This window comes from Chlamydotis macqueenii, chromosome 6, assembly GCF_036417535.1.
Source record: "Chlamydotis macqueenii isolate bChlMac1 chromosome 6, bChlMac1.mat, whole genome shotgun sequence".
In the NCBI taxonomy this organism is placed as follows: domain Eukaryota; kingdom Metazoa; phylum Chordata; class Aves; order Otidiformes; family Otididae; genus Chlamydotis; species Chlamydotis macqueenii.
Window position 1 is genome coordinate 1,487,143 of NC_141561.1, and position 12,877 is coordinate 1,500,019.

At 46.1% G+C, this 12,877-nt stretch overlaps 1 protein-coding gene across 1 annotated transcript in view; it reads right to left on the reverse strand.

Annotated features, from left to right (window-relative positions):
- GALNT13 (polypeptide N-acetylgalactosaminyltransferase 13) overlaps positions 1-12,877 on the reverse strand; it is a 98,027-nt gene that overhangs the window by 34,066 nt on the left and 51,084 nt on the right. Inside the window, exons 7-8 of the mRNA XM_086750694.1 lie at positions 8,895-9,012; positions 1,308-1,488 (exon numbers count right to left, since the gene is read on the reverse strand). Of these exons, the coding sequence (XP_086606820.1) occupies positions 1,308-1,488; positions 8,895-9,012 (299 nt within the window). The remainder of the gene's footprint in view (positions 1-1,307; positions 1,489-8,894; positions 9,013-12,877) is intronic.

The window sequence follows — 12,877 nt, forward strand, 5'->3', positions numbered from 1 at the left end:
AAATAACTGGCTTTCACACGTGAGACACTGTATATTCCGGTTTTTGAAATGAAACAATTTAGTTTTTATTAAGTGTGTAATTGTGAGGTATTACTAAAACTGTCTGGACTAAAAAGCCCACTCAGAATAATTTCCCATTTTATACACAAATCTTTAAAAGAGTAACAACATTATAAAGTACATTAACCTTATTTTTTTAATTTATTTCAGTCAAATCAAATTAAATGAAACTACTGGTCCTGATTTACAGAAAGAAGAGGCTCAGCTCAAAACGCCTGCTTTAAGAGGTCGGCTGTGAAAAACTCAACTCATCCGAACCAGGGGCAGGACAGTGCACACCACGGAGCAGCCCTGAAGGGACACGCTCTTTCTTCCCTTGATCATAGCCACTCCTGAAAGTTTCTGATTCTTGTGTTTTTCAGGGGAAAAAGACAGGACACATCCTTCTGGGAGAGAGACCTCCGAGAGTGGCATGGGGCGTAATGAAACCCCAACGTCCCTCTCCAGTTTTAACGTAGCTACTCCACAAAGCTCACTCCTGTGGGGGCCATAATGGTCTTAAACATCCCCAGGTTTAATATAACAACGTCAGGTTATTTCATCAAAGTATTTACCCACAATATAACCCTTAACAAGTGTTGTAAGATCAGACAGGAACATGTCTTCCATCTCATGTAATTGTGTGTGATTACGCTGTGCGTTATTTGGTATGTGCTACGTGCACTCTACCAAAATATAAACGAAAATCATCAATAAGAAGGAAGAGAAATCTGTCTGTTGAAAAGAGAGCGTTTCTCCTCAGGACGGGTACTTGCAGCGGTGAGCCAGGACGTGGTGAGGATACTTCACGGCACCGAGCCTTGTGCTCTGAAGGGCTCCTGCCCTTCCACCCAGTGACCCAGAGCACCTCTGCCGTCACTCCCGTTGACGCCTTCCAAAGAGACCTTCAGGGATCATAAGCATAACCTGGCCAAATTCTGCATTTCTTAGACCAAACGAGTCAAAAAGCTCGCATATTTAGTTGCAAATGACTGTGATGAGAACCACGTTCCGAAAAAAAACCTTATGGTCTTTGGAAGAGGAGGAGCTTTGAGTTGTATTTTTACCTTGGGAACAGAATAGAGAAGGTTTCGACATGTGGAAAGGACATTCCCTTGAATTTTGAAAGCACTTCTGCTGCTACATCTCAACTTTTAGTACATATACACACATACATGTCTACACTTACCCATATACACCTTACATTGACGCTTTCCTATTTCACAGAGCTTTACACACCATAATGTCATCAGAAAATAACTTCTTACCTGGGGATATTATATAGAAGAAGTCCTTAAACTCATCCATCCAGACCTCCGCCAGCCTCCTGTTGTTCTTGTTGATGACGTGTCCCGTGCCACCAGGAAAGGTGTAAGGCGTCGCCTTCCGGAAAACGTGGCCAACGTGTGAGCAGGTGACAATCTCAAGGGAGCCGCCGCACTGCCAGATCTGGAATTAAAATACACAGAGAACGTTGACCAAAACAAATACAAAACACACTGAGTTTCTAGCAGGAGGGGCTCTGATGGACAGGCTAGCAGCTATCTCCTGATTTATCTCCCCAGGTCACAACTCAACAGGGAATTTCAAGGAAAAGTTTAAGGGAAACAGCAGGGCGACAACTCCTGACAGCAACGAAAGCGCCCAGACTTTAACTGCAACAGGAGAGCTTCTGTGAATGGTTCCCTTGGTTCCGCGTAAGCGGACACAAAGCCCCGTCTCAGAAATGTGTCATCCCACCATGGGTTAAGTGTCAGGTAGGGGTGTCATCTGTGTATCTGAATTTTTCAGGATTTCATAATATTTAAAGAACAGAGAAGAACTTCTCTTTTTCTAGAAATACATCTACATATACACTTTTCAAAGCAGAACCGTGTCCATGACCAGCCCGAGGAGAGGGATACTGGTTAATGCCACAGACAGCAACAGAACGCAGCAAGCACAGGTACTCTGGACATCACAGAACCACGGACGTGAAACACAGATGCAAAACATATGTTCTCTCGTTCATGTGCTGGTGAGTACCACAATCGACTCAAAAAAACCCCAAAAAGTTATAAACAAAGAAGTCCCTTGCCACCCCTGGAGCCAAAATCTATACTCTGAGTAAGCTCAGTGCCTTCAATATGACTGCACAAGTACAGAAAAAAAAAATAATATACTCTTGGACTTTAACATCCTGTTGTTAAATGAAGCAACATTTTTCTGTCAGATCACTAGAGTCTTGGCATGATACACATCAGTTTGTGCATTAACCGCTGCTCTGCGACCTCCCATCTGCCCAGGCTCTGAAAAGAGCTAGAGAAGAAACTGAAGAAGGCTGAAGCTCCAAGTTTGCAGAAGTGGAGGCATAACGTATGCAGCCAGGGGAACAATGATGAAGATTTCCCTCGGCTGCTTTCTGCCGTTCCGCCAGACAATATCAATTCCTTGGGACGCGCGCTTCGCTAAGGCTCACTGGCATTTTTTGGCATCAAGGTCTCACCAACTGCCCAGCTCCTGGTGATAAACCACCGAGTTTGAGAACCATTGGGTGTTTTGAACAGGAACGCTGGTACAGCCTCGTAATTAGAGTGCCTCGACACAGGCGTAAGTTACTATGGTAACTTAATGCAGATTTTATTTAATTAGGACTAAATCCTCCTATGGAATTTCATCAGCATGCTAAGTGATGTGCTCTCTTGGGATAAGCAATGACAACACTGAAATATTCTTGCGTTCAGCATCTTGTGTTTTGCAGCTCGGCGACAACTGCTCAGTTCAGGTGGAGCTTCAAGCTGACGGACGCCGAGGACCACGCGACCGTACCAAAGAGGGGGCATGCAGTAAAACTGCAACGCATGCCGCTGAGATGTGGACAGACCACCCCGGGAGTGACTCATGGGACAGGACAGTGAGGACCCACGCAGTTTTAGGCGGACTCTCACCCACCGTCTCTGCCTAAGGACCAGCACCCCCCCAGGCTGCTCCTGCTCTCCCTGGCAGGAAATTCCTCCCACACTAGCATTTTCTTTTTAAATGTGTGCTCCTGTACACTTTTTTAAGCACATTTTGGGCTGTCCTTGGTACAATCTGCTATCTGTTACAGTTGTCATAGGAACACAGATGCACCTGCACCCCATTCAGAAGAAAAGGACTTTTATCTTCTCAAACACCAACAAAGCAAACCAATACACCTGAATATTCCCCGAACTTCCCAGAAGTTCATATAACGGTTAAGGACTGTGGGATTCCAGAGATCTGCTCACCGTACAGACAAGTCACATCATAATTCTTAAGGCTGAAGGTGTCTTCCTTCCCTTCTCCTCTGAAGTCTAACCCCTCTGCTCCCACCCAAATGAATTCCCCAAAATCAGATATTCTTCCAGCCGTGGTACTTCAACCATGCTGCAAGTCCCGCACTACATCTTCCAACCCAGCATGTCCCGTAAGTTCATTTCCCACCTTTTCTAAAAAGGTATTTAGTAAAAATAAACAAATCTAGCTGCAACTTCACAGTTCAGAAGCTCTGACAGCGACCTGTCCCCAGCCCGATGCCCCGTCCTTCGGGACCACCCATCTTCCCACTCACCAGCTCCAACCAATGAGATGTTAATTCGGAAGATCTACCACGTTTCCCTTGGTCTGGAAAACGAGCTGTCAAACCCAGCAGGCTAGAATTTACCTGCTATAACCCCGTGCAAGGCCAACCCATTTTCTATTTATCTTTTTGCTTACAAATATTGATTCCTTCAAAATTTGTGGTGGGACATTGCACGCTATGGAAACAGAACTAGGGCTTGCATGTGCCCACACAATTTCTCTTTTTAAATATAGGCATTAATTATTTAGAACTACCTTTGATTTCCCAGACATTTTAAAACCATTCCTATTATTACATAAAACAAGTGCATTAAAACCCGCCTGATCTCTGCAGCCCGTTGTCAGGATTTTTTTCCCCTTCCATAATTTTCAAACACTGGCTCAATGTCAGCTCCCGCAAATCTCAGCACACGTTAATCAAAAACAGTTAAAGCTGATAATTCGTATGCAAAAAAAAAAAAAAAATGAAATAACTTTCAGGTTTTACTCCAAATTTTTTAAAAAGTAGAAGAAATACTCCTGTAGCTCAGGTGACGTTTGTCTGGGTGGTGGGAGTACTCGTCACCTACCCACATCCAAAACAGAAACACCACACGCACGAACTCGTGCACAGGTGAATCTCTGCAGCCCACTCAAAGCAAATCCCAGCTCCCTGGGACACCCAGCTGGGTGTCATTCCTCACAAATTCCTTTTATGACAAAATATGTACAGCTAACTCCAAATGAGATACGATACTCTTCAAATTTAGATTAAAACAAAACTCAAATTTCAAATTACAGAGATACAAACACCAAAAGCTAATGCTTTACATGTTAATAATTCTATTTATTTCATTTTAGAAAGATGTCTATAACAAAATCAACTGAACCAGCATATCTTGAATATTTTCCCTGCAGAAATGTACGAATCCTGACATACAGAAAAATTAACGCAGTATAAAGAAAGGGAAAGCGTTGTCTGCTTTAAACGTGGTATTGATGGCTGGATTTGATGATCTTGGAGGTCTTTTCTAACCTTAAAGATTCTATGATCCTACGAAATGTAAGTACACAAACATATTTTGAGTATAATTTGTAAGCAGATTGTGCTCTTAAAACTCGTTAAAATACTCAAACAGCTGAGGAATATTGAAAAGCAGAGATTTTCACTCTGTCTGCCAGGTGATCAGGGATTTACAAACCCCAAACTCCACTCACCAACAAAACCCATTCCAGTGTCACAGGGCGCTTCTGACAATAACCCCGCGTGCACGCAACCTGGCCAGGAGCTGCACACGGCTGCGCCCGCAGTCACACAGCGCTGGTCTTCCAGCCATCCCACCAACGCTCCTGCCACGCGGGGTTACGCCAACCTCTTCAAAGTTGACGTAACCCCTGGAAGTTGAGATCTCGCCTCGAGTCAGGCTGAAAAACTATTAATGATCCTTTGTACTGATCTGGAAAAGCCGCCTCAACAGCCTTCGGCCTCCTCAGTACCGACACCAAGAAAGCGGGGACCCTCCGGGCGTCACGGCTGGGTCCGGCAGCAGCCGTGAATGGGGCGGGATGGGACGCGGCGAGGGGGCTGCGGTTGGGCCCGGCCCGTTCCCGCGCACCACGAGAATCGCTTCGGCACGTGGCCCGCACAACCCGGCTGCCGTTCACACGTGCCATAGCACCATCATCTCTATCGACCGGGTGCTGCGCCGAGCGACAGGCGAGTTAAACTTCCTCGCTCCGCGTTCATTTACAGCAAGAATTCCTACAACAGTAAAATCAGGAATTTCAGAGATCGAGAACAACACATGAACATACCGCACTACTTAGGACATACGCATGGGAACATCTGCTTCCCTCTTCCGCATTTCTAACAGCTGCCGGGAAACCAGAAGCAAACACCATCTTATCCCCGTTAGACTACACATTTGCTTCCCCCAGCCTTATTTTGGCCTATTTGGATTATTCTAAAGAATAATATTTTATTTTCCCTGATGGATGATTATTTTTAATACCCTTTCCAAAGCTTCCTGAGCTCCTTTCTGACTATCAAATTTTCAGGGCATTCTCTGATCGGGGAAAAACACTCACAGAATTTAACAGAGAATTAAAAATGCTTAAGGAATTCTGTAAATAAAAATATGGCAAATGTGTAAGAATAAATGAGGATTTCATTTACTAAAGTAGACTCTTACAGCTGTAAGAGATTCCTGTCAGGATATTTTTTCCCCTCCAATTGCCATTATTGACACCAAAACACAGCGAATCCTTTTAATCATCACCTCAGGGATTGTGCCACTGCCCTTGCTGGTTGCAGACATTGCCTGGGGAAGGAAAGGCCCTTTTTAACATTTTTTGAGGATGCAGGCATTAACAAGACAGAGTTTTCCTGGTTTTGTTTTCTGAATGCCGGACCAACATCAAAACTAACCCCTCCATTTGATGATGTAAGCCTCCAACGTGGTAAGAGCTCTAGAAACGTCCTTACGGGGGACTCCTACGATAGCATTTTTCCAAACCAAGGTGTGGTCTCCGTGTTTTCCTGAGTGCAGTGAGATATTCCGGACACCCACTGGATAACTGCAGGTTGGAAAGGCTGCCAGAGGAAGCTCCCCCGCCCCTCGGCACTCTTTGCTCCCGATTTTCTGCAGATATTTTACATCAGATCGGTTTTCAAACGCAGCGGCCTCGGTATTTTATTGATCTGGCTGTATTTGATGTACCTGACCGCTGGCTGGTTTTCTCAGCAGACGAAGGCTCTGAATACCACGACGCAGCATCGCGTGGCTGCCTGGCATTTCCACGGTGATCTCCCGGCGCGGGAAGCACATCATTTTATTTCCGTTCCTGACACCGTGCCCTCTTATTAGGCTGATGCATGCCGTCCAGGCTGGTGATGCTTCTTGACATTTAAGTGGGAAAATCTTCCAAAGACATAAAATAATGTTCTCTAACATGATGCCCGAAGCGTTCATCAGAAAATTCACGTGCCTCCTCGCCTCACCTCAGTCTTAACGAGTGACATAAGAGCAAAGGCAGAGCAGCCTCCCTGCTTTTAGCACTCGGGCTTTCTGCAGAGAGCACGGCTGCTGTTGGTCTTCGTCCTTCCATATATTTTAGACTGAGATTTTAATTTGAAGCTGAAATGAAGATCTTATGACAGTATCCTCAAAAAAATTTATATAAGCTAAGCCCATCGCTGGCTTATTCACATAGGCATTGAATAGAATTCAAGTCCAATTTGAAGCAGGACTCAAGCAACGATTACTTAGGGAAGGAAGAAAAAAATAAAAAAAAAAAAGGAAAAGAAAAAAACCCCTCCAAATATTATTTTAAATCTATATTATGTAAGTTATAGAAGTGTCCAGAACCAGGGCAATTGCAGTAAAGGCAGAGGCATCAGCTCCACCTGCGCATCGCAGGACCACACACCCCAAATCATCCCCAGCCAGGAGCCCCAATGAGCTTCCTACGCAGCTGCCGAGCAGAACAGTGCGGGACGAAGACAGAACACCACCATTAAACCGCTAAACTCCTCGGGAAAGCTTTTCAACACACATTAGCGTCATTCCAGCCAGAGTACGCATTAGGAATATCCCATTTAGGGCATTTCTTGGCACATGCTGGAAGCTGCAAACAGGCTCACACGCCACTCTCAGCAGAAGATCAAATGCTTTCTGCCAAAATGAATCTTTCACGCCAGGGAGCAGGAAAAGGCCGTGGAATTATAAATTATTTTATTATGTTGCGCTTACCAGGCCAGACGGAAAAATGATCAATATTTGTATCTGTGTTAACAAAAATAGGCACTGCCAAAAGGAGCCTAGGGAGAAACAACTTCCATGCATTCTCTGACACGGACTCTTACCAAAAATCACCTTGTTTGTCCCTTCGTATTATTAGTTTTTCAGGGATTACCATTTTCTTCCAAAAGAAGAGTCAGATATTTTAGATTCTCTGCTAGCAAGAATGGGACGTTCCACAGCAACGACCCAAAGTTGGTCCTGCAAAAGGTTTTCTGTAAGCGATAAACGCCAGCAAAACCAAGCGGCTGGGAGACTCCCTGCACCGGGGTTCAACGTGCATCGGCCGTTCTCATCCCAACATTTCAACGGGCTGGGTGAACTTCACTTCACAGGAATCACACGCTCTGGTACTCGGTGAGAAAGGAGCAGCAGTAACACGCAGATTTAGTCCGAGGGGGGCACATATTGAACAGTTTAAAGCAGGGCTACTCGCTCTCTGCTCCAGGGATCACCTCTAAAGACGTGAAAAACAAGCCTGCTAACAGGCTGAAGCTAAAAATAAGCCCCCATATACATCCATCCATCCAAGGAGTATTCTTAGGGGTCTACACACCAAAAAATGTTGAAATCCACTGGCTTAAAACATTAACACTCAGAAGTAATTCTGCCCTTCTGTTTCACTGGACAGTGAACGATTATAGCTTACAGAAACTGGCCTGAAAATGCTTTCAAATTCTCAGTTTAGATCCTCTAGAAATACCTGCTTCACAAAAATCTTCAAAGCAGTTTCTGTCAATAGAAAACAGTCCATCAGCCCTGGCTGAAGAGAAAAGACAGAAAAAAAAAAAAGAAAGGAAAGGAGGATATCCCCACGATGTGCTGTGGGCATGACAGGCATAGCAGGGTTTACTGCGCATACTACTTAAAATGCACCAATTACGATACATCAGAGATGTTCAAAGTAATTTCTGACATCCTTTCTAACAATTACTTATCAAAGACTCGATTTTCCCACTTTCCTTTATGTCTAAATGGCAATTACCAAATGCATTTCACTCAAAGAGACTTTATTCTCGTCACGGGCAACACCTATCCCCAGCAGAAATACCGACGCGCTGCTGACGGACGTGAAATCCCGCTGCGAGCTCAGCTCTCGCGCAGAATAAAAATCCCAGCCAGAGCCTGCAAGTTCATGGTGACATACGCTTTCAAATACTTCTGTTAAAACATACATTTGAATTTTTTTTATGCTACGCACATTTATATCTCGTTTATGTCAGTTAGCATTTGCACTAGCTCGCAGAAAGCCTCGTTTCTTTTATAAAGTTATTACTCAAATATATATTATTTTGAAAGCGTAAACATTTCCAAACAGTAATTAAACATTTCATGCAGCAAAAAGGACCAAAAGACTATAATGAGGCACTATAATAGAGAATTTAAACGAACCCAGGACTTGCACGGCAGCTAAAGCAGAGCGCCCTGACCGCGGCGCGGGAACCGTTACAGCACGACTGTGTGTTACAGAAAAGGAAGGAAAACGGCAATTACCCTAAAAGACATTTCAAGATTCTCGCCACCCCAGATATCCATTCCTGCATCGTAAGTTCCTATCTCTTCAAAGTAGTTTCTGTCAATAGAAAATAGGCCACCAGCCATAGTAGGGGTCCTAGTTGAAAACAAACAGAAAAAAAAAAAAAAAAGAGGAAAAAAGAAAAGAAAAAATACCTTTTGAAAGACACTGCGGAATTTATTAAGTGACACTACAGCACATTTCACTACCTCAGACATTTTGACTATCAACATATTCTACGTACAGCGACTTAAACACAGACTACTAACAGTAACAATACGCTTTTACGGTATCGCCAGCATCCTGGCGCGGTTTTGCCGGGCGGGCAGCGCTCCCCCGGGCCGAGGAGAGCGCCGCCCGCGCCAGAACCGCAGGATGCGCTCCGACCCGCAGCGCCGCGTTTCCAGAGAGTACCGCGGGAGCGTTGGAATGGTAAAGTGGATGGAATTTTGGCCTTCTGCATGCAGAACAGCAGTGCAAATCCAATCTGAAATGCTTGGTGAGGAGAGTTTAATGCCTCAGCTTTGCCTTAGAGGGAGGCTAAATGCGCATAAAATTACGGGTAATCTCTCCTAACAGGATTATAAATCCTTACAACAGGCAAATCCAGCCAGAGTGCAACTCCTCTTTGTGGCAAGATGTCCTCTTTCCCCATAAGTACCTGCTCCGTGGTTTTTCAGCGTTTCAAGTCTAGGTGCCATGGGAAACGCTGACCCCCGTTAGCAGGAACGCGGCCCCGTGCACCCACCGAGCCGCAGCCCTCCCACGAGGTCCACGCTGTGTGCCTGCAGCTACGGGGGCTGCCCGCAGCACGGGGTTTAAGCCCAAATGTGTCCCCGCAGGAGCTGCGCCCCAGCCCCATGTCAGCACCTGCTGCCAGCGACAGACGGGCCTTGGTGTAACGAGCGCGCTCAGGTCTCAGCACCCCTACACCTAGGGGCTTTGCCGGTGAGGACCTCCGGGCGCTAACTTGGCTGTGGATCAAGCCTTGCCAAATATCAGTCATGTTTCTGTCCTCAGCTTCAAAAACTCAGCAAAGCGGGCAAAACCGGATTTTGAAAACGCCTGACGTAACGCTGGCTCGAGGCACACGAGTACAACTGCACACAAGCACGCCAGTCGCTACGGCCTGCGCGCACAGGATGCTGTCACAGAAATGAGCTCAGCTGCTCCGTTATTTAATGAGCTCAGCTCATTAACCGCCTGTCCTCCGGACAGGGCTAAACCTCCCGCGTTTCAAAGCCGCTTTAGTGCCCGCCCTCCACCTCGCTGGGCTCCTGCCACCAACGGTCCCGCCGGCCCCGCAGCCGCGGCACGAGCAAGCGGGGCAGGCGGGGTGGTGCGACCCTCACGCAAAATAAAGCTGACCCTGCAACCTGTTCCAAATGGAACTGGGTTTGCGCCAGATGATTACCAAATGCCACAGAAATACGTTATGATTAACTCCAATCATGGTTCAAACCCACTTTTAATTTTATTTTGGAGACAATGTCTGCTCCTCATTTCTGTAATTACTGGCAGCGAGCAGGATTCCCATTCCTGGGGATCTGCACTTTCAGCTTCCCCTAAGAGGAGCCCCGCAGCCCAGAGCATCTCAGCCTCCTGGGTTTGCTGCATGCCATCCATCGCTGACGTCCCGCGCCGTGCCGGGCAGGAAGAGCGAGGAGGGGCTGGGATGGAGAAGCCACGGCTGGGGATGCTCAGGCCAGGTCCCCAAAGCCATGTAACATCGCCTCGCCTGTGGCCTCCGACCTCACATCTGCTCAAAGGGCTCCAACTGACACAAGGGCAACACCTCTAACGAACAAAACCACTACTTATACCGCTGGGAATCAGGTTTTCACACCAGTTTCCAAGACTGCTGTCCATCACCCAGGCGGTATTCATCGTAGCCAACTCTAGGTTTAATCAGGGGTTGTAGTAAGAAGATAAATACAATATGTTCCCTAAGAGCTGATCTCACGTTTTTCCTCTCAGTAACTAATTTATACTTGAGAAAAGATTTTTCTGGAACAAAATATGTTATTTTAGCATTTATAATACTAGCCCAGAGCATCTTCAGCTTATAAAAATTAAGGGCAAGTATGGAAATACCCATCGAAACGTGCTGTGCAGAGACTGCGAAAGCCCAGCACAGCAACACTTCACATTTTTAATACCGTCGAGGTAATGAGGCAAGACCTCTGTGAACTGATCGGAGCGCAGACAAGCCTTCCGTCGCCGCAGGCAAAACCACAGAAGGAGAAATGAGTTCGCTCAAAGACAAAGGATGCTGTGCAAAGCACAGATACTGTGCAGGGAACACTTCCAGGGTCAGAAACGTGTCCCTGAAGCCTCCACAAGCTCCACGGCTCAGGTAACATCTGCGCTCAAAGCCACAGTTCACATCTGATTTCTGCAAAAAGACCTAAAATAACGTGCTTCCACCGATCCTAACGAACCTCCGAGAATGAAACACTTGTCTTGAACAGCTCTGTCCCCAGGAACAGTCTTTTCTTCAGGCATTTCTTCTAAATGTCCCCTTCCTCCTCTTGCTTTTTAGCTTCAGCCCTAGCAAGGACACCTCAGGAACCAAAAGCTCTCTGATTTGTGGGGAAAAAAAAAAAAAAAAAAAAATCCAAAAAGCCCAAGAAATGCCCATATCTGATGACCACCACCGTCTATCCTCTCTGCCCGGGACAACTCCCCACCGTTAGCTGCCCGCCTTCACCTACCACCTTCAAACGGGGAGCGCTCGCAAACCAGAACATTCGCAAAACCATTTCAGAGGGTTCTGGGAAAGGTTACGCTACCACGGCGTTAGCTGGCCTGAGAGAAGGCTGGGTAAGGGAAGAAGAAGAAAACGAGGGCAAGAGAAGGGATGTTGGGCTGGGGCTTAAGAACCAGAAGAAGGAAACAAGGGGCAAGAGTGGCAGGGAGGAGGGCGCGAAGAGCAGGACCAGCCTCACGCGCGTATGTCGGATCAGAACCCGTCCTCCCCAAGGCAAGGCCTCCCTAACCAGTATGGGAGGCACCTACAGAACACAACAACCACTCGAACTTTTCTCATGGGCGTCAGTGAGAAAGCTCCACTACAGCTGTACCGCGTGACAACGAGCTGTGGGGTTTAACATCAGAGTCACTGAATCCAGAGGCTCCAGCCCAGGCAGGTACGTCCGTTGGCTCAAGTACCCAACTGGGGAAGGCTACAGTCCCTTTAACGCCCCAGGCAAACCAGCAAGCAGCATTTCACACCCAGAACCAGACACTTTCCGCCTGTGCCATCACTGGGGTTACTGGTCACAGAGCAGGCGGGGGCCGAACTCTGCGCAGCCCGACCGGCAGGCTCCTATCAGTAGGCTATCCTGATCTTTTCCACCTGTGCACTAACACAAACTATACATAAATAATAGATTGTATATAAAATAACCCACAGTTTGAAAATGTACGTGCTATTATTTTACATCTAAAAAGCAAAGGTAGGAATCTGTCAATGTTACAATAAATCTTTTGAGTAAGGATTCCATCATTTATGTGGATTCTTAACTTTAAAAAAGTGGAATTTGAGTGCAACGGTTATATTATGCATACATGCAAAGAAACATGTAAGCCAACGATGTATATATATTCTATACTTATTCCGTTGATTACAAAGAAAAATATCAATAGCGGCATATTCAATCCACGTGAGACTGAAATAATGCTACAGAACGCAGAAAGCAACACGGAAAAAAATGAACTCACCAATTTGTTTCCAAATTTTTGTTACAGATTAGGCTTTTGTTTGCTTTTATCCCCTCCTTGTTTTAATATTCAGGTGGCAGGAGCTGCCAAAATCATTCTTAACTTAGCTGAGATAACATCCTGCATCTTCGGATGCAGAATTTGTGACTGCGCACTAACCTCCGACTGCGCTCACTAACACCCCTCGTAGCACACAAAGCCCAGGCAATCACCAGCTAAAATAAGCTGGTGGGGGGAA